The 20,795-nt window shown below is 43.3% G+C and overlaps 1 protein-coding gene across 6 annotated transcripts in view; it reads right to left on the reverse strand.

The window, feature by feature from the left end:
• Positions 1 to 20,795, reverse strand: part of SGIP1 (SH3GL interacting endocytic adaptor 1) — a 250,209-nt gene that overhangs the window by 66,717 nt on the left and 162,697 nt on the right. For all 6 annotated transcript variants that reach the window (XM_077450532.1, XM_077450530.1, XM_077450528.1 and 3 more), the window contains exons 11-14: positions 19,418 to 19,492; positions 10,477 to 10,971; positions 8,211 to 8,335; positions 5,305 to 5,431 (exon numbers count right to left, since the gene is read on the reverse strand). In XM_077450532.1, coding sequence (XP_077306658.1) covers positions 5,305 to 5,431; positions 8,211 to 8,335; positions 10,477 to 10,971; positions 19,418 to 19,492 — 822 coding nt within the window. The remainder of the gene's footprint in view (positions 1 to 5,304; positions 5,432 to 8,210; positions 8,336 to 10,476; positions 10,972 to 19,417; positions 19,493 to 20,795) is intronic.

The following is a 20,795-nucleotide window of genomic DNA, read 5'->3' on the forward strand; positions in this document are numbered from 1 at the left end:
ACAGGGGCACACTGGACACCCAGCATAAAGCACAATGGCAGCAAAAGCTCACCTGCCCTCTATCCATTATAAACGCACGTGCTTCCACTGTGGAGGCTCTCAATAATTTATATAGTTAGGACTGCAGATAATACTGGGGTGCCGTGAAGTGGCTCGGCAGCAAAAGCATTTGCAAATGTGCGCAAACTGTTTTTTTTTAACGTGTACTGATAATTTGGTTGGTTGCAGGCTGGTTGGTGAGTTGAGCTGGGAATTTTCTTTGGTTTTACTATTTATATAATACCCCAATATGTATTTTATATTGGTAATGTAATGCTCTGCACAGCAGGAGGAGGCAGCATTTCAAGCCACTCTGTAGGCCAATCAAGCTCTACTGCATTGCGCTGTAAAACCATAAGACCCCTTTCACACTGGGGCCGCCCGTGTGTTAGCGCTAAAGGACCACTCGTTTTAGCGGTGCCTTTCGGCTGCTAGCAGGGCGCTTTTAACTCCCGCTAGAGGACGAAGAAGGGGTTAAAATGCCCGTGTTTTGCGGCACTTCTGAAGCACTTTTCAGGCGCTTCGGAAGCGCTGCCCATTCATTGTAATGGGCAGGGGTGTTTTGGGAGTGTTGTATACAGCGCTTCCAAACTGCTCAAAGGATGCTGCTTGCAGGAATTTTTCTAACGTCCCACGGGCGCACCGCCCCAGTGTGAAAGCACTCAGGAGGCAGATTTCAGGTGCTTTACAAGCGCTAAAATGCCAGAAAACTGCCTCAGTGTGAAAGGGCTCTAACCCTGGAAGATGGCTAAAAGGAGGAGAGCATGAAGACCTCATCAGCGTCATATGTCCTTTCACTGTCCAATCAGTCTGTGGCAAGTAAGTGAGCAAACTGTATTACTCATATATAGTGGAAAAAGTGAGGTCCCTAGGTGCTGGCTGAAGAGAATTACAAACCTTTTGGCATGCAAGATCGTAGACTTTTTTTTTTTTTTTTTAAATGTGCATTTGGTTGTACGGTTAATGTTCTTAACATTTTGGCATTCTCTGTTAGCTAAAATGTATTAAGTTAGCGGTTTAGACAAAACATACCTTTATGCGTGTCAGTTAGTTTACAATGCCATAGTAAGCAAAGCAGAAAATTCGGTTAGAATGTTAGGTCTTTACACAAGGTTCATGTTAAGCAAAATATACTGCCCAGCATGCAATAGAATAAATCACAAAGAATAAAAAACACAACGTAAGTACAGGGTCATTACAAAGCACAAGTGGAAGCAGAGACAAAAGCGGCATACTGGCATGATATTCAGGTCAAGTGTCAGATCTGCAGTTTAGAGCGGCGAGTCTAAACACGGCAAAGCTTTTAACAATAAAAACAGCCACATGCAAATAGAAGCAACACGAAGCAACCAATCAGAAGTCTTTTTTTTTTTCTTTACTCAGGAAACCCGATTGGTAGCAGCACTTTCAACATCTCCATAAAACTTTGCTATGCCTAGTTATTAAAGATTGCATTTTCATGGATTTTCACCTGCACAGAGAGAGATTTCCACTGCTAATCTCTCTATCACATTCCTTGTCAGCCTATCATGTGGATCCTTTGGCTTTGAAGAGGACCTGTACTGTCAAAGCTGTGACTAAAAAAGGCAAGCATAGGGCAAAGGACTTGCAACCAGTATTACCGTTAGGCTTTCTGCAGCCACTCTTTATCTTATTATTGACTTGCCATGCCTTTCTTTGCGAGGTGTTTTTGTGTGAAGGAGGCCATCTTGGTAGAGAAGCAGGCCTTTGCTTCCTTACGTCAGAGCAGCCCCCTAATGACTGGTGGTATAATGATCAAAAAGTAACAGGAGAGGTGGAGAAAGCACAGATTTACAGAATGGATGAAACAGAAGCAGGTAGTTCCTTGCAATGCAGGTGCTCAGGGGCAGCTTACTCTCCAGCAAGGAGCATTAAGCAGCAGAAATAATTTGCACGATACCCCCATCAACACAGACCGTGTTGACAGGGGAATCCCTCCTGCCGAGCAATTGTTTTCTTCCTGCGGAGGGGGAAGGAGAAGACAGTGAATATCGCTAACAGCTATAGAGGCCACTTGCAAAAATTGGAAGAGAAAATGGCAGACTGGCTGTACCCAAGTATGGATCAACTTGGTACATTCAGCCTGCCCATTAATGGTTTGAATCTCAGTCGGTTCCTGCTGAACCAGCTGAGATTCGAACTGAGTATGGCTAGCCTTAGATCAGTGGTCTCCAAACTGCAGCCCTCTGCTTGCCTTTATCCAGCCCTTGGGGCACTATTCCTTCCAATTAAACCAATGATTTTGCACTATTCCTCCCACTGATACCAATGATGGGGCACTACTCCTCCCCTAATACAAAACATGGGTCACAACTTCTCCCACTGACGCCGGGACATTTTCTACTCCCACTGGCTACCGTCTGACCGGTCTGGTCGACAGTAAAGTGGCCCTTTCTGTAGAAAGATTGGAGACCCCTGCCTTGGATGATCTCGCACTGCAGATATAGAGAGCCTACAGAACGGGAGTGCCCAGACACAGAATGGGCACTGCTATTTTTCAGGAGTAATTTAGGACAAAAGAACTATGTTTAGGGTACTGCTGATTTCCAGGTATAGATTTTAAAGCATAGTTTTCTTGAACAAAGTATGCATATGCAATACCTGTGGGATCCCTTTGCAAGGTGTCCTCCGACTGAAAGAGGTGGCAAGGCGGGGCAGTGACTTCACAATCTCCATCTAGTTCAATCAGAGAGCACCTTGCATTCACTGAGTAAAATGCAAGGCATTATGCGCATGGTGCCTGTGCAGAGTGAGCAATTCCCACGTTCACAATCCAGCAAGGCAGCTGCTCGGCACCAGACCCAAAAGATAACAGTGATCACTAGTAGCAGAGACTTTTAGTTTCCACAGGGATTCCACGGGTATGGTATATGCTTACTTGCATTGGTCCAAGCTAGAGAAATGTAACTATGCTATAATATCCATACATGTAATATAGCTTTAACATTAAGGTTTCCTATAAGACAGAAAATCTTAAATCTTTGAGTTCAGGTCCACTTTAATTCTAAATCCCTGCTCTAGAACAAGCATTGAGAATTATATCCTAAATTGCTTAATGCTTGATCCAGGGACTCAAAAGCCAAAGTGTTACCATCATAGCCAGGCAACCATTGCTTCATTCTCCAGGAAAGGTATCTGAATCAGACTGTTATTTTAGTTAACATACCAAAAGACTCTTATGCCCTGTACACACAGTCGGACATTCCAACCACAAAATCCGTCTGATTTTTTTCCCCAACGGATTTTGTCTGAAACTGGTGTTGAATACACACAGTTGGACAAAGTTGTCAGAAAATCCGTTGGCAAAGTTGTCAGAAAAGTTCGGAACGTGGTGACGTTCGTTGCGTACGATGGGACTAAGTTCAGGCTAGTAGCCAATAGCTTTGGTCTCGTAATTTGATCTGAGCATGCGTGGCACTTTGTCCGTCAGAATTCTCTACAAACGATCGGAAAAAGTCAGACCAGATTTTTTTGTCGGAATTTTTTTTAGAGCCTACTCTCAAATTTTTTCCGTTGGAATAGCTGACGGAAAAAGTCCGATAGAGCACACACGCGATCGGATTTTCCGACAATATAATCCGATCAGACCTTTTCCGTTGGAATTTCCGACCGTGTGTACAGGGCATTAGGCTGGCCATGCATGGTCAAATTTCAAAAGAATTTCCCTTTGAAAAATCAGAAGATTTGTGTGTTTTGTGATCGGTTGGCGCCACCACTGATTTCGAAATTCGGCCAACCAAGCCTTCAATTTCACCACAAGTTGCTACAAAAAAGAATTTTCATGGCTGGGAATCTTCTTTTCTTTCCAGGAATTTTCTTTTCTTGCACATGCACATTTCTTTTTCGATTACATTTCTCGCACGATTCTCCCATCATTGATTAGAAAATCGTTTGTTTTTCAAGAAAAATTTCCAACGTGATTGCCGCACAAAAATCCACTAATGCCGCAGCCCACTAATGGTGCGAAATACGAACGAAAATTTTTAGATAAGATTTTCAAAAGAAAATTCTTTAGAAAATTCGATCTTGGCATCTAAGGCCAAAAGTTTTTTTTTTTTTTTTAGTTTGTGATAAAGTTTTGAAACTTCAGAACCCCTGCATGTTTTATTTTTTTTTCTACACCATCTGTGTCCCGGCTAGAGAGATGCACTCTAATTATGCTCACCACCGTCCCCAAGATTTAGTCTCAGGTGGGACTTGTTATAGGATTTGACAGGTCCAAATCGCATGACAAGTCACACCCTATTGTCGGCAAAGAATCTGTTGAAATTGGTGACACGCCAACTTTGCGGTACAGCACCGATTTGAAAAAAGGTTCCTGCACTATTTTTGGAAATTTCAGGTGCGACTTGCATAAACCTCAGTGCATCAAGTCACACAGATATCTGCCAAGTCGCACTGACCTGCGGCTTTGAAATCGTGCAATTTCAAGTGAAGTTGTGCGATGTCAAAGCCATATTCGGTGTGAAAGGGGGGCTTAAAGGTGTTTTCACATTTTAAGAATACATTTTGGTGCGTTTTAGTATGTTTTTCACATATACAAAACTACAAGATAAACTCGCCATAATGAATTTTTAAAAAGCTAAAACCGTGCTAACAAAAATGTCGAAAATGTTTTTGGATATACAGCAGTGTAAATGGACTCAACGTTTGGCACTGGTGACCAATAGAACGCTATACGGTGGTGATGATGCACAAATTACCTATTGGAGCAGTTATTAGACCACATTGGGCAATCAGTTTTTATGTAGTTGTACTTTTAAGTTACTAGGTTTGAAGTACGAGGGATTGTACTTATAATTCGACCAAATAATATAGAGCAGCCTCTCAACCTTTTCAACACAGAGGAACCCTTGAAATTATTCTCTGGTCTCAGGGAACCCCTGCTAAAATTTTGAAATCTACAACTCATGATACATTAGTGTGATGGTCAGTGGGAAGAATGGTCCTTTCACTTGTGGTCATTGGGAAGAATTAGCGCTTTACAGATAGTTAAAAAGATCAATGGTATCAGTGGGAACTTATCTGAGAGGCAGAAATTGCCCAATGCGGAAGAAACCCCTAGCAACCTCTGGAGGAACCCCTAGCAACCTCTGGAGGAACCCTGGTAGAGAATCACTGATATAGAGTATATGTGATGCCAACATGAAACGAGGAGGAGTATGTCAATGTACACAGAACGCCACAAACATGAAAACAAAAAAACAAACAATGTAAAATAGGAATATAAAAAGTGCCATTTACCAACTGTCGGTGTGGTGGCTGCACTCAGAGACGTGGCTGAGGAAATAGATGAGGTGCTCTCAGCTCGGGCTAGAGGGGCGACCGGAGGTGGACTGGAAGAGTGAACAGGGGGACTGAATGGCCGTGACTGAAGGAAATAAAAAAAAAAAACGGTTAGAACCCAGACTGGTTAGCAATTCTAAAATCCTCTTGCAAAAAAACTCTTATTTTGCTTAAAAATGTTACTAAACCCACAACAGTAAAAATCTGTCTGTATATGCAGTAAAGTATGCTGGTTATACTCACTGTGGAACCTAAGGGGTTAATCCTCTGCACTGTGTAAAAAGGCTGTTTGATCCTGTCTTATCTAATCCTCCCCTTCTTCCACAGTCCCCAATCCGTCTCCTGATAGTACAGAGCCTTGGAAACACTCTGCACATGCTCAGTTTGGTGTGTACTGCTACAGTTTTTTTTTTTTTTGGGGGAGAGTGCATGTGATCAGTACAGGGCCAATCAGTACTGTCCAGACAGAGGATCAGGGGGCATGCAGCCTCATAGGACAGTCAGAGGAGAATGAAAACTCTTCCTACAAGCTTTAACTATTGCTCAGCTGGACACTGATAGAACACTGCTATATACTGCTGCTGAGAAAAGGTAGCAGTTTATATTTACTAAAATAATTGCATTTCCATGTACGGTATAATGTGGGAAAACAGATATAATGAATGCAGGGTCCTGGGTTTAGTAACACTTTAACTCAAAGTTCGAATAAAAAGTTTTCTGCAAGCAAGAAAGAAAATGCTTCTCTTAATTTCTCTCTCTTGGGAATAAATATTCTCTTAATTGAAACGCATTAACCTCAAACTATTCAATCCATTGTCTTGGTTGTTTAGAATGAATGGTAGGAGGATAGTGTTAGTGACCCTATGTATACAAAAATAAGATTTAGAGATTGCTTTAATGTATAGATAATATATAGAGTCAATTCTGAAAGATTCTGGAAGCGGTGAATTTGTATTTGTAGTAAATGGAAAACAATAAAAAGAGATTGAAAACAATCCATTGTTTTTTCATGACATGGTTTTTCCACAGATACACACAAAAATTCAATCCGGGCTGTGTCCTGAGGAAGTGGGCGTTGCCCCATGAAACACGTAGAGAGCTCTAAGCCTTCATGAATTGAAAAAGGACATGTTCCTGCAATTATGGGTGATATGTTGCATATACAAGTATGATTCATAAAAGTCCCATGAACACATTTTCTTTTCGGCTTTTCCTGTACATTGGAGCGTTCCCCTGGTTGGAGCTTAGGTGGCCTTCTCTCTTTTTTTTTTATGTCAGAAAATGCTTCTCCTGCTGCTTGTGGCACTGAACACCCCACCAAAGCAGGCAGTTCATCCCCTGAATTATCTTCAGAAACTAAACACGTTAATGATTTTCAAACTCCTGTATTCTCTGCTGCACTCAGGAGGTTCCTCCCACCAATCTCTAACGAGGAAAGTGTTGGCAGGAGAAATTAGTAGCAAACTGGAGTTAAAGTGTTTGTTAAGTCTACGCTAGCCCCTCTATGATACTCAGGCATATAGCACACTGTATATGTGTTTTCTAGTTTTCTAAAAAAACAAGGCTTGTAAATACCTATTTAGAGCTATCTTCAGGCCGATCACATGACTTGCAGCTGCTTTTCAGCTCCGATATATGGCTTCTGCAGGAGGGGCCGAGATCTCCCTCTGACGTCAGCAGGGGAGATCATGTGGCCCGCACAGTCTGTCCTGCAGAAGCCTTGTCTCAGAGCTGTAAAGTGGCCGTGAGACATGTGACTGGCCTGACAGCTGTAAATAGGTATTTAAAAGCCTCGTTTTTAGAAAACACCAACAGTGTGCTATGCCTGAACATCATAGAGCGGCTGCCAGTGACCATTTAAAAGTTTGGGGTTTGTATTATTGGGCGGCAGGGGGCGCAGAGAGAGACACAAGGAGCTGACAGGCAGGGGGGGGGGTGAGAGGATAGCTGAGAGCAGGCTGTCGATAACTCAGGGATGTACTCTGACCATGGTGGAGCCCTAGGAAGTGGCAGGTTCAGGCAGGTTTTTTTTAGTTTAGAGGGGGGCAGATTACACAGCACAAGCACTGTGCTGTTTAATCTGCTTTAAGGGTCCAGGATATCTAATTATTATTTTGGGGTGGGGTTAAACACTTTAAGGAGATCAACACTTCTGAAAGCGGCTGTTTCCGACGATACGACAGGGGGGGGCGATGTCTCTGCATTAAAGCGCCATTTGGCGGCGTTGGCAGCGGAAGAGGACAAATTAACAGAGTCTGTGTAAAGCCCGACACTGCTTTATACTCACTGCTCCAGTGCTCCTTCCTCTGTCACAAATGCCACCAAAATGTCAGCTGGTGCCAGAACTCAGGAGGTAGCTATGATGTCACTTGCTTTATCATACGACACTACTCAGGAATGACAAGTGGCCATGGCATCATGGGAGGAGAACATGTGCTGCCACATAGGTGGATGCATTGGGTATTTATTTTTCAGTGGCACCCACAGAAGGCGAGGAAGCAGCAGAAGAGTGCTATAGACAGGGAAATGTGTGAAAAGTGGTTGGGGAGGGGGGGGAAGAGACTATACACAGACAATGATGCTTTTCCCTGAATGGAGAAGGTAACGTCATCTCTTTCATCTACATTTCAGAGGTAAAATATCAGGACAATATATAGACAAAGCTCAGCATGTGGTTAATGAAGAAGTGACATAAGCACACTAATGAAAGTGATAATCAAGTCTAGACTGCTCTGAATACAAGGTCAAACAGAACACACACTTTACAATCCTGAAAAGTAAAACAAATTGACAAGTAAAAGATTTGACAAGTAGAAAATTTGACATCAGATACCACTGTTACTAAATGTACAAGCAGAACACACCACATCTGTAACTGTAGGTTTTCCAGGAGGAAGTTTAGGCCGAGATGGTGGGCGAGGTGGTGGTGGAGGAGGGGTCGGACTGCAGGTGGCGAGAGGAGTTGCAGGGCGGGCAGGAGATGATGTCCCTGGAGGAACGAAAAATAAATAAATAAAACACAATACAACAAATACAAAAGTGGAAAACATGTTGCAGAATAAACCACACATTGGCGTAAATTCACTAACGGCAAATAAAATGCGGCAAAAGAGCGCTTGCGGTAAATCAGTTTGGAGAGCGCCCACACGGACCCCAAGTGCCAGAGGGTCACTTCCAAGTTCACTTTGCAAATTTCCAGTCCAGCAGGGTCCAGTTGCAAAAAGCCTAGCTAAGGACCAACGCACTGGATGGCTGTAATCTGGTGAATAAAACCACCAGCAACAACTGATGAAGATGAATCTTGAAGAAAAAAAAAGTAAGTAGAAAATAATCAAAGTATAATAGTATTTAGAATAGCAGAGCTAAAGAAAAGATATCCACTCCCCTAGAACACTAGCAAAAAACTGAAGTATGCTGATAGTAGGAAGTGTTATGCCGCGTACACACGACCGGACTTTTCAACATCAAAAGTCAGACGGAATGATTCCGGCAGACTATTCGATTGTGTGTGGGCTGCAGCGGACTTTTGATTTGCAAAAGTCTGTCAGACTTTAGAAATGGAACATGTTTCAAATGTTTCTGCCAGAACTCCGCCGGACCCAGTTCCTACCGAGAAATCCGCTCGTGTGTATGCTAGTCCGACGGACAAAAACCGATGCGAGGGCAGCTATTGGCTACTGGCTATGAACTTCCTTATTCTAGTCAAGTCATACGTCATCACATTCGAATCCGTCGGACTTTGGTGTGATTGTGTGTGGCCAAGTCTGTTCATTCGGAAAGTCCGTCAGAACTCTGTCAGAACTTCGTCGAAAGTCTGCCGGACTTAAGTCCGGTCGTGTGTACGCGGCATTATGCCCCGTACACACGATCCGAAAATCGTACGGAAAATACCGGTTTCGAAGCGATCGTATGATAATCGGATCTTTAGTACAGAGCTTTCGAGAGCTGATTAGGACAGTTCATCTGATATTATTCTATCGGACATGCACGGAATTTTTTTTCGTACGATGCCAGATCATACGATTTTTGTTTAATCAGTACAGCTATCGTTTGAAAATGCAATACAAATGCATTACAACACATGACATCACTTCCGAATTTTTTTTCTGTCGTGCGGGAATTTTCGTGACTTTAGTAAACTCATCAGATTCGATCTGAGATTAGCATGCAATAAAAAAACGGACGATCATTCGTCCGATAATCTCATCGTGTGTATGGGGCATTACACCCTGGGCTGGCCTACAGTTTGTTTTGCCAGTGTTCAGGCCGGGTTCACACTGCTGCGGGGGGAGATCCGGATGTGATTCGCACCCGCACTGCAGTGCAAATCACATCCGATCTCCATAGCGATGAGAGTTCAGCCATACAGATAGTATGGCTGAATTCGCATCGCTCCCGCAGCAAACTCGCACGGGACCCTTTTTTTGGTCCGCAACAGAATCGGATCGCATGGGTGGTCACACCATGCGATCCGATTCCTGTGCGAGTCTGCAGATCGCACTGCGATATGCGGACGGATCTGGGGGTGTCATTAACATATCATTGACACTCCCAGCCGTCCGCATAGGGCAGTGTGAACTGCCGGCGGGAGGTGTGCAATGCGGGAAAACGCTGCGGATTCGCGGCATTCCCGCATCGCTGTGGTGTGAACCCGGCCTTAATCTTCCTGTAGTCAGCAGATGTAGGTTCTTTACCATTTGATCAGCTGTGTCCAATCACAGTTGATTACAGTGTAACTAGGAGGAGCAGAGGAGAGCCGATAAACAGCTCTCCTGACGGGAAAAAGGCTTTTTGTATTTGTACCACATAAATAACAATGGTTCCCAAGGCCAACTGGACCTCATTTCACATCCCCATGACAACTTTTTTTGTTTTATCATTATGTGATTGTATAACACATTCAATTGGGAACCTTGAATGAAACAAGTAAAAGGCAAATGTAATAAAAAAATGGTTAACCCAACCTTCACACAATCTCCCATCGTAAACTAAAAACCTTTATCAATAGTTTAAAATAAAAAAAATACACACCACCCCAGCTTCTTGATAGAATTTTGCCTATTAAAAAAAAAATAGGAAAACTAAGTACAACAATGGGCATTTCCAATATAAAAATTTGTAAAAATGTACCACTTGCGCTTCCAGTGCCGCTACTTGAACTTGGCCCAGGAGAAGACACCACAGTCCTGTATGTGGGGGGCGGAGGCGGAGGCGGTGTAGCTCTTTGTCCCAACCCAAAATCTTTAGGAGATGCTGTTGTTTCTAATACCTCATCTTTAACGAATGACTGTTCTGCTATTATCTTGTGGACCTCTTCCAGATTGAGCGGGGAAGGTATATTTCGACATATTTCTACAGGGGGTGGTGGTGGCGGCGAAGAAGGTTCACATGGGCTTTCAGGTTCTTCAGCTGAAGGGGACTTAGCCATTATACAAGGAGCGGGGACAGGAGAGATCGATTGCGGGGAAGCGTCAGAAAACCTGACCCATTTATCTTCAGAGGTGACAGCCACAGACCTGGGGGATAGTACAGGGCCAAAAATACTGTCCAAATCATTCACTGGTGAAAGTTGTTCATCTCTGTCGCCTGGTTCTCTCAGTTCAACTTCTGAAACTGTAGCTTGATCTGTGAAGAGAATGCGGAAAAATACATAAATTTATTATGTAAGAAACCTTCAGTAAAACATCAGTATAGTTCAACTGTAGTATTTTGTTGAAGTATCTGTAAATCCAAAGTATGTCCTACACATCATAACAACTCTTAAAGTATAACTAAAGGCAAAAGTTTTTCTTTAGTTTTGGATAGAATGGAGAGGGATTAGAACACCTGTCCGTTTTTATTGCTGTCTGTGCCCCCCTGTTAGGGAGAGTCACTCTCTCTATATGTCCTGTTTACCATTATCATTGAAAGTGAAAGTAAAAGTAAAGCCCACATTTTGGGTTATCCCCGGAAAAGTAAGAGGGGATGTATTCAAATGGGTACACTAGCTCTGGTGACCTGGGGGTCCCCAAGAAATTCCCTCAATTTTCAGGAATTTCTTCACGCTTCCTGTTTTGGCTATGGGACAGGAAGTTAAGGAAAATCACTCCAGTACAGGGGTGGACTGACCATTTGGCCACTCGGGCACTGCCCGAGGGCCCAGGGCCACTAAGGGGCCCCATCAGGGTTGCCAGCCTCAGTAAAACCAGGGACAGTATGCAAAAATCAGTAGGTTTTTTTTACATGCGTCTCTGAAATGTCCCTTACCGACATCCTTTTGGTCTAAAAATCCTGAGATTATAGCTGCCCCACCTCTCCAGTACCTTCTCAGCCAATAGAAACATGTCTGTGTATACTGTGTGAGTGTATAGTGTGTGTGAGTGTATAGTGTGTGTGAGTGTACAGTGTGTGTGAGTGTGTGTATATAGTGTGTGTGTGTGTGTGTGTGTGTGTGTGTGTATATATATATAGTGTGTGTGTGTGTGTGTGTGTGTGTGTATATATATATATATATAGTGTGTGTGTGTGTATATATATATATATAGTGTGTGTGTGTGTATATATAGTGTGTGTGTGTATATATAGTGTGTGTGTGTGTGTGTGTGTGTGTGTGTGTGTTGCACCATAATCTCTGATTGCCTGGGGGCCCCATAATCTCTGATTGCCTGGGGGCCCCATAATCTCCTATTGCCCAGGGGCCCCATGAGTTGTCAGTCCCGCCCCTGCTCCAGTATGGCACAGAGGTCACAACCCTCCATTATTCTATCCAAAATGTAAAAAAGGTTTGCTTGTAGTTCTACTTTAAAGTGGTTGTAAACCCACGAACAAAAACCAAAAAAAAAACCCAGCAAGACAAAGGCATAATGAGCTAGTATGCACAGCATACTAGCTCATTATGCATTACCTACCTGAGATTGAAGACCCCGCAGTGGTCCTCTAACGTTCCGGCCGGCGACATGACTTCCGGAGTCACTTCCGGGTATTGCGGGCTCCGGCACTGTGATTGGCCGGAGCAGCGATGATGTCACTCCTGCACATGCACACGGGAGCCGCCGGCAACGACACAGTCTAACTGAAGCAACGGTACATACGTGCCGTTGCTTCAGAGGGCATGTGCTGATGACATCGGCACATGCAGATACAGGGGATATCTCCCAAACCATGCAGGTTTAGGAGATATCCGAGCTAGCTACAGGTAAGCCTTATTATAGGCTTACTTGTAGCAAAAAGTGGTTGTAAAGGGTTTACAACCACTTTCAAGTGTTACTAAACCCACAACAGTAAAATCAGTCTCTGTATGCAGTAAAGCATGCTTGTTACATTCACGGTGGAACCTAAGAGATTAATCCTTTGCATTGTGTATAAAGGCTATTTGATCCAGTCTCTCTGATCCTCCTCCTGTTCCACTGTCTCAGAAAAAATAACACGATATTTACAGAGCCAGTGGATGGGCTGCACATGCTTAGTTTGGTGTGCATTGCTAGAGAATTTTTTTTTATTTCTTGAGAGGGTGCATGTGATCAGCACAGGGCCAATCGGCCCTGTCAAGACAGAGGATCGGTGCAGTATGAAAACTCCTCCTACAAGGTTTACCGGGAACTGATAGAAGTCACAAGACTGCTATATACTGCTAATGAAAAAAAGGTATTTAGCAGTTTATATTTGCTAAAATGATTGCATTTCTATATCTGAGATAAACCCAATCTTCACCCTTCGCGGTGGGCTCCGAAACCTTCAGGAACATGGGAACCTCAGGTTACCCACAATCCTGGACCTGTGACAGCACCCTGCCAGTAAAAATTTTTATGGCCTTAATACCAAAAAGTACTGGATCCCAGGGCCCAGCTCTCTAAAAGAGAAGCATTCGCAAGCAAAATCTTGTTTCTTTGGACACGAGGCCCGGGTACCATCCATTTAGCCCATGTAAAGACATCAGAACGGATCCGGTCAGCATAGCTAGCCCCGGCAAGGAAGCTTCCAGTGGAGCTCAGCACAGCACATCTTTACTCGTGACCAACACCTTAGACACTGGTGAAAAAACAGAGGACTCCCAGTAGTGAGAGGGGTTATATAGGGAGTACACATTTCTTTCCTTAGGGCCTGCCAGTGTCCATCACCTATCAGTGGCCCTATAACCCACATAGTAAGTACTATGGCTCTGTGTCCCCTGATGTAAGAAAACAAAAAGGTATTTAGCAGTTTATGTTTGGTAAAATAATTGCATTTCCATATTCTGTGTACTGTGGGAGATCAAACATAGTGAATGCAGGCTCCTGGGTTTAGTAACGCTTTAAGGTCCCTTCCACACACTCCAACAGAGCCCGCCTGCTCAGTCAGGAATCTGTCCATTGATCCCCACTGAGCAGGCAGATGGCTGGTCTGTGTCCGCTCCACTTATGCAGAGCAGACGAAGACACAGCCCACCCTCCTCTATGGGCGATTGAACGTATTGTAAAAGGACCACCTGTCCATTCACACTAAGCTGCCATCTGAGCCGCCATCCATCTGTTTTTAGCAGATAGTATCAGATTGGATGTCAGCAGGTATAAATGGACATGTCCGTTTACACCCGCCGCTCCATAGAGAAGACTGGAAGGTCTGCCTCAAAAAAACTGATAGGCGGACCCCATCGGTCCGCTAGTGTGAAAGGGGCCTAACTATTGGCTAAGCATGGCATTTAGCTGAAATTTTCCAAAACTAAAAACAAAATGTATTAATTGACCTCATCAGCGGTCACATGACTGCTGTCTGTTCTTCTCCTCATAACTCGGAGAGCTGTATTGGCAGCCTCAAATTGACGGGGACCACAGAATTCACTCGCAATCTTCAACAAAGGGGCGGGACAGCAGGCGCGTCAACCTGTATAATCACAGGCAGACTAATAGCATGCATAGGACACAGTACAGCTGTAGGACAGACGGGTGGCACAGTGGTGTAGTGGGTAGCACTCTCGCCTAGCGGTAAAAAAGGTCGCCGGTTTGAATTCCAACCACGACACTACCTGCCTGGAGTTTGCATGTTCCCCCTGTGCCTGCGCGGTTTTCCTCCGGGTATTCCGGTTTTCTCCCAAAAGACATGCTGGTAGGTTAATTGGCTTCTGTCTAAATTGGCCCTAGTATATGAACGTGAGTTAGGGACCTTAGATTGTAAGCTCCTTGAGGGTAGGCACTGGTGTGAATGTAGAATGTATATGTAAAGCGCTTTGTAAATTAACGGCGCTATACAAGTACCTTAAATAGTGATAATAACCCTCTAACACCCTCCAGGAGGGAACCCAGTCCTTTTCCAGAGGGCTTGTAGCAGCTGTTAAACTCATCTGGGCTAACAGGACGATAGTACACTGTGCAGGTGAGGCCCTCAGGACAAGGGTGGTGCTGGGCCATGCCTCCTAATGGCTGCTCCAATTTAGTAAGAAGACAGGATGGAGCCACGAAAAGCATTTGCAGTTTTTACCGCAGGCTTCCGTCATTGTGAATATGGCCTGTTAGCAGAAGAGACATATTACTTTAAAATAGTATTCGTTTAGGGTGAGATGCCGTTGTGTATAGTGACTGCATTTAGTGTTTTTTTTTTTTTTTTTTTTAAGGCAAAGCAAAGGTTTGCTTTAAAGATTTCATTGACCCCTGATTAGTTGGCATCTTTTACCACTTAAGAGCCGGAAGATTTTCCCCCTTAATGACTAGGCCATTTTTTGCGAAACGGCACTGCGTCGCTTTAACTGACAATTGTGCGGTTATGCGACGTGGTACCCAAACAAAATTAGGTCCTTTTTTCCCCACAAATACAGCTTTCTTTTAGTGGCATTTGATCACCTCTGCAGTTTTTATTTTTTTTCCACTGTAAACAAAAAAAAAAAGAGCGTCAATTTTGAAAAAAAATAATATATATATATTTTTTACTTTTTGCTATAATATATATAAAAAAAAACAAAAAAAAAATTTCAGTTTAGGCCAATATGTATTCTACATATTTCTGATAAAAAAAATTAGCAATAAGCGTATATTGATTTGCGCAAAAGTTTTAGCGTCTATAAAATAGGGAATAGATTTATGGCATTTTTTTTTTTTTTTTTTTTACTAGTAATGGCGGTGATCAGTGACTTTTAGTGGGACTATGACATTGCGGAGGAAAGATCGGCCACTTTTTGGGAACAACTGACATTTATATATTTATATAGTGATTAGTGCTATAAAAATGCACTGATTGTTGTATAAATGTCACTGGCAGGGAAGGGGTTAACACTAGGGGCGATCAAGGGGTTAAATGTGTCCCCAACTGTGGGGGGGGGGGGGGGTGGGGGCTTGTACTGACTGGAGGAGGAGAGAGATCGCCGTTCCCAATCACTAGGAACAGATGATCTCTCCACTCTCCTGACAGAACCGGGATCTGTTTGCTTACATTGACAGATCCCTTTCTGCCTCTCTGTGGAGCGATCGCTGGTGGCCGGTGGACATCGTGCATCAGCTCTCCCGCCGTGCAGCAGGCACTACTGCTATAGCTGTTTAAAGGGCCGACGCACAGCTACGGCGATTCGTGGGAAAGAGCCGACCTGCCGCAGTATAATGACAGCAGCTGGTCAGCAAGTGGTTAACCAAAACAGCATCATTAGAGGAAAAGGGCAGAATGGGCAAACAGGACATAAAAAGTCTGCCTGCTGCTTGTTTAATTCACTTTAGAACCATACTTTAATTTGCCAAGTCAAGTAGAATGATTCACCAGCTATAACAGAGCTAGAGCCACAGCTACTAATCGTATTTAAATATCATTACATGGCATCATCAGTTGCTCAGCTGGCTCAGATCAAGCACTCCTACCCACTGAGATCATGACAGAAAAACAAGGGATGCAAAGAGCGGTTTCACAATACAGCTTGTGACTCTGCCTTTGCTGTGGATCCGCAACTGGCGTGACTTGTCAGTCGGTGCACCAAGTTAGGAGATACCTGTAGAAAACTACAGGAGAGCTGCTGGAACTGCATCATTGCAAGAGTTCTGCATATAAGTGTAATTCTCAATGTAACTGGCTGAGGCAACTCAAATGGAAGAGAGAAAAATCTGAGTAATGCTACTGCAAGCACACTAAAACTCAGCTACAGCGACAACTTGCAAGCTGCAGCCAAAAATTTTTAAACTCCAAAGAGAATTCCAAAAATAAAAATACCCCTTGAGCTGCTTAAAGCAGAGTTTCAGCCTGGGTGGAAAAATAATTTAAAAGTCAGCAGCTACAAATACTGTAGCTGCCGACTTTTAATATAAGGACACATACCTGTCCAGGGAGCCCATGATGTCGGCACCTGAAGGCGACCCGTCCATGCCTGCTCCTGGTGCAGGCATCCTTACTAAGGGAAACAGGAAGTGAAGTCTTGCGACTTCACAGCCTGTTTCCTATTGCGTGAGTCGCCCTTTCTGAATGGCCCCGTTGTTTTCTGGGACCTGTGTGTGTCTTCCAGAGGAGGGGTGGGGGGAAGGAGGAGGGGGCGTAAATGACGTGCTGGCATCCTTACTAAGGGAAACAGGAAGTGAAGTCTTGTGGCGTGAGTCGCCCTTTCTGAATGGCCCCACTGTTTTCTGGGACCTGTGTGTGTCTTCCAGAGGAGGGGTGGGGGGAAGGAGGAGGGGGCATAAATGACGTAGTTCGCAGCGGCTCCCTTACACGGAAGTGGGAGCGGGTACCTGTTTTTGATAGATATCCCCCTCCCCCCTCAAAGGGTGGCAAATGTAGCATCGGAGGGGGGGAGCAAATAAGCGGAGCTTCCACGTTTGGGTGGAACTCTGTTTTAAATAAATACACATTTTTAACTAAAGAGCAGCTAACACCCTTGCTCTATCAACATCAAAAGTATACAAATATAAGAATAAGTGTGCAGCGCTCCTTCCTGCTACAAGTGAACCTCATAACCCCCCCCCCCCCCCCCACAAATCTTTTACTGAGCTATGAATAAGCGCCATGATTAAGGGGGCGTGAAACGCATTGGTTATTTGTCCTGTTTTCCCTATTTTTGTGAGGTGACTGTACTTTGCCAATATAGATGCCTTTTTTTAATGTGCGGCCATCCAGGAATTCTTTTTCTCCTCAATCTTGAGCAGAGCCAGCACCTGCGAGTTCCATCAGGATGAGCACTTCATTGTGGATCTGGGAGGTTGGAGCAGTAATCTCTGTGTCTACAAATCTTTTACTGTATGTGTAAACCAAAACCATTCTCACACACATAAAACAATAAGTAATCACAAAAACATTATTTTAATAATCATTCATATAAATATAGAAATCTAATTTCATAAATCAAAACCATATAGTACAAATATTACAATCATACATATAATTTGTGAAAAAAAAGCAAAAAATAAAGCCTCAAAACTGATTGTTCCAAATGATCATGCACAACCTATTCCCATATGAAATTATATATTTTTTTCATTTCCATGAATAATTATTAATATATTATGATTTTGTGATCACTTATTAGAAAAGATCTGGTTTACACATACAGTAAAAGATATGTGGGCTATGAGAGGTTTGCTTGTTTATTTTTATACTAGAAAAAGAGAAACCTCAACCCAGCAGCCTGCATTCACTATATCTGGTCTCCCACAGTACACAGGACATGGAGATGCAATTATTTTACTAAATATAAACTGCCAAATACCTTTTATCATCAGCAGTATATAGCAGTATTGTGACTTCTATCAGTGTCTGGACAAAGCTTGTGGGAGGAGTTTTCATTCTCCTCCGGCTGTCCTGTGAGGCTGCAGGACCCCCGACCCTCTGTCTGAACAGTGCTGATTACATGCACCCTCCCAAGAAAAATAAAAATAAAATCTTTAGCAATACACACCAAACTGAGCATGTGCAGAGTGACTCCAAAGGCGCTCTTATCAGGAGATAGATTGGGGACCATGAACGATGGGGAGGATCCGAGAAGACAATGCAGAGGATCAAAGGCTAAGTTCACTTTTTTTTTCTTCTAAATTCTAGCTTCTCTATGTACCAATAGAGTATTAAAGAGGTTGTAAACCTCAGAAAAAAACAAACAAACCCTGCAAGACAAAAGCATAATGAGCTAGTATGCATCGCATACTAGCTCATTATGAAATACTTACCTTAGAATGCAGCCGTTCCCACACACCGATGTCACGGCTGACATCTTTCCCGGAGCTTCTTCCTGGTTTGCGGGCTCCGATGCTGTGATTGGCCTGAAGTCACGATGACGTCACTCCTGCGCATGCGCGTGGGAGCCACCGTTCACGGCACTGGCTCAGAGGGAACAGCACCCATGGGACATTCCATCAGAACACAGGCGCCAGTAATGTCACTGGTTGCATGCATTGTAAATATCTCCTAAACTGTACAGGTTTAGGAGATATTTTCACTACCTATAGGTTAGCCTTACTATAGGCTTACCTATACGCAAGTTTGCAGAGGAAGTTTACTTCCAGTTTAATGTACTTCTCTTGCAAACATAAAACAGCTTTCCATTTATTCTATGCACACTCATCTCACTGTCTTCGTGGCTGTTTAAAAACACTTTTCCAATACTTCTGCCTTACTTCCTGGACAGACGAGAGGTCATGACACAGGAAGGAGTTGATCTATGCAAGATTAAAGTTAAGTTGGGGGGGTGGGGAGATTCCTATGTATTTAGTGGAAAACAGTGATCACTGATCGATCGTATTCCATTTAAAAACATGCACCTGGAAGTGGGTGGGTAGGTAGGAGGGTAGATAATGCAGAGTGTACGCTAATGTGGTCAGCTGGTCAACTGCTTCCTGTGTCATGACCTATAGCCTTGTCCAGAAAACAAGGCAGAAGTAATGGAAAAGTGTTTTGAAACAGCTATGAAGAAAGTGAGGTAAGCAGTTGTAGAATAAATGGAAAGCAAAGTTTTGGACCCTTCCACCCGTGGTGGAGAAAATTGCATAAACTATGGGCTGCTTTACTGGGCCCCCAAATTACCTGTGGCCCTGGTCGCTGCAAGTTTCCAACACAATGGAGGTAATTTGTTTACACCAAAACCAATGAGCTACTGTAGATTTCACAGCACAGGAAACAATACAAAGCTTCAAGTAGAAAAGACTGTTTACTGATAACATACCTATGCCTGCTGGCAATGGCGATGCCGTTCTGGGTGGAGTGGCCGGAATATTTTTGGGTGGAATAGGTGGAGGTGCTATAAAGAGAAAAAAGAAAAAAGGTTAAAGTCCAAAAATACATGCAATAGACAGAATTTAGTATGTTCTTTACTAAAATGGTTAAAAATTCCTACTTTGCTAAATTAGGGGGTTTAGTGCAGCATTTCTCCACCTTTTTTCAATCACGACCCTTTAAAAATATGCAAAATGTTGAGGAACCCAAGGTAAATCATATCTTGAAAAATTTTGGTGGTAAATAATAATGGGTTGTGCTCCCTGCTGTAGACCATGGTTTCCTGATGAAGTCACGTGGTGACGCAACGCGCAGGGAGTGGCCAGAAGTGGACGTTAGACTGGATACAGGAAGAGAAGTGAGAAAGCGTATAGAACACCATACTCTGTATTTTTTATGCTTTTTCATGTTGTTTTTTTTGTAAGATTCCAATCATTTTTGTTTAATAAATTATATGTGGTCATTTAACATACTACACTATTGGAGGCATTCCTTTCCTTCCTTCCCTCCTGTGGCGATTTTGGTTATCATTTGAGCACATAGGGCCGGACATGGTGTGTCCACCACTGAATCCCAGTACTTGGTGCATGATTCCTGGATAATTCCTTTGAGACGGGGATGCCAAAGTGAAGGATGGAGGAATAGAGGGTTAAAGGCTGCCGTTTTGGTGTTTATGCTGGTTACATACAGATTGGAGGTGAGAGTTCTGTGAGCTCATTTTTTATTGGATATTTATTTTAAATGGAAGTGGAGTATATGATATGACATATTGGAGAAGTGGACATTTCTTTGATATATGACCATATATACGTGTATGGACTCTTGTTATTTATATTCATTTTTTATATTTTCCATTCTATTTTTTTGAATCATAATATTTGAAACCCACCGTGCCTCTTCTTTTTTTTTTTTTCTTTCTGACCATTTTTCAGGACTTTATTATTCACTGCTATAATATTGTCAGCAGTTAGGCTGATTGCTAATTACGCCAATGCGCAAGATCACTTTATATTGTTTTCGCAATATGAGCTATCACTTTTTAAAATCCTGACTTAATTTGCGAGCGTTGTTTCGCAGAATGAGCAGTATTCAAGCCTCTGGAGTGTGCAGTACCACATTTGGCCAGAGGTGCAGGGGCGCCGGTGAAACTGGGAGCCGTTCGGAAACACTCGGAACCATTCCGTTCCTGAGTGTGTCCAAACCTCTGAGTGGTTCCGGCACCCCCCCCCCCCCACCCCCACCTCTAGCCACATGCGGTACTGCATAAAATAGAAGTCACTGTGGAACGAATTATCTGAGTTTTCATCGACTCCTATGGGGAAACTCGC

This window comes from Lithobates pipiens, unplaced genomic scaffold (genome assembly GCF_037356315.1).
Source record: "Lithobates pipiens isolate NorthernLeopardFrog02 unplaced genomic scaffold, aLitPip1_a1.2 Scaffold_23, whole genome shotgun sequence".
Lineage (NCBI taxonomy): Eukaryota > Metazoa > Chordata > Amphibia > Anura > Ranidae > Lithobates > Lithobates pipiens.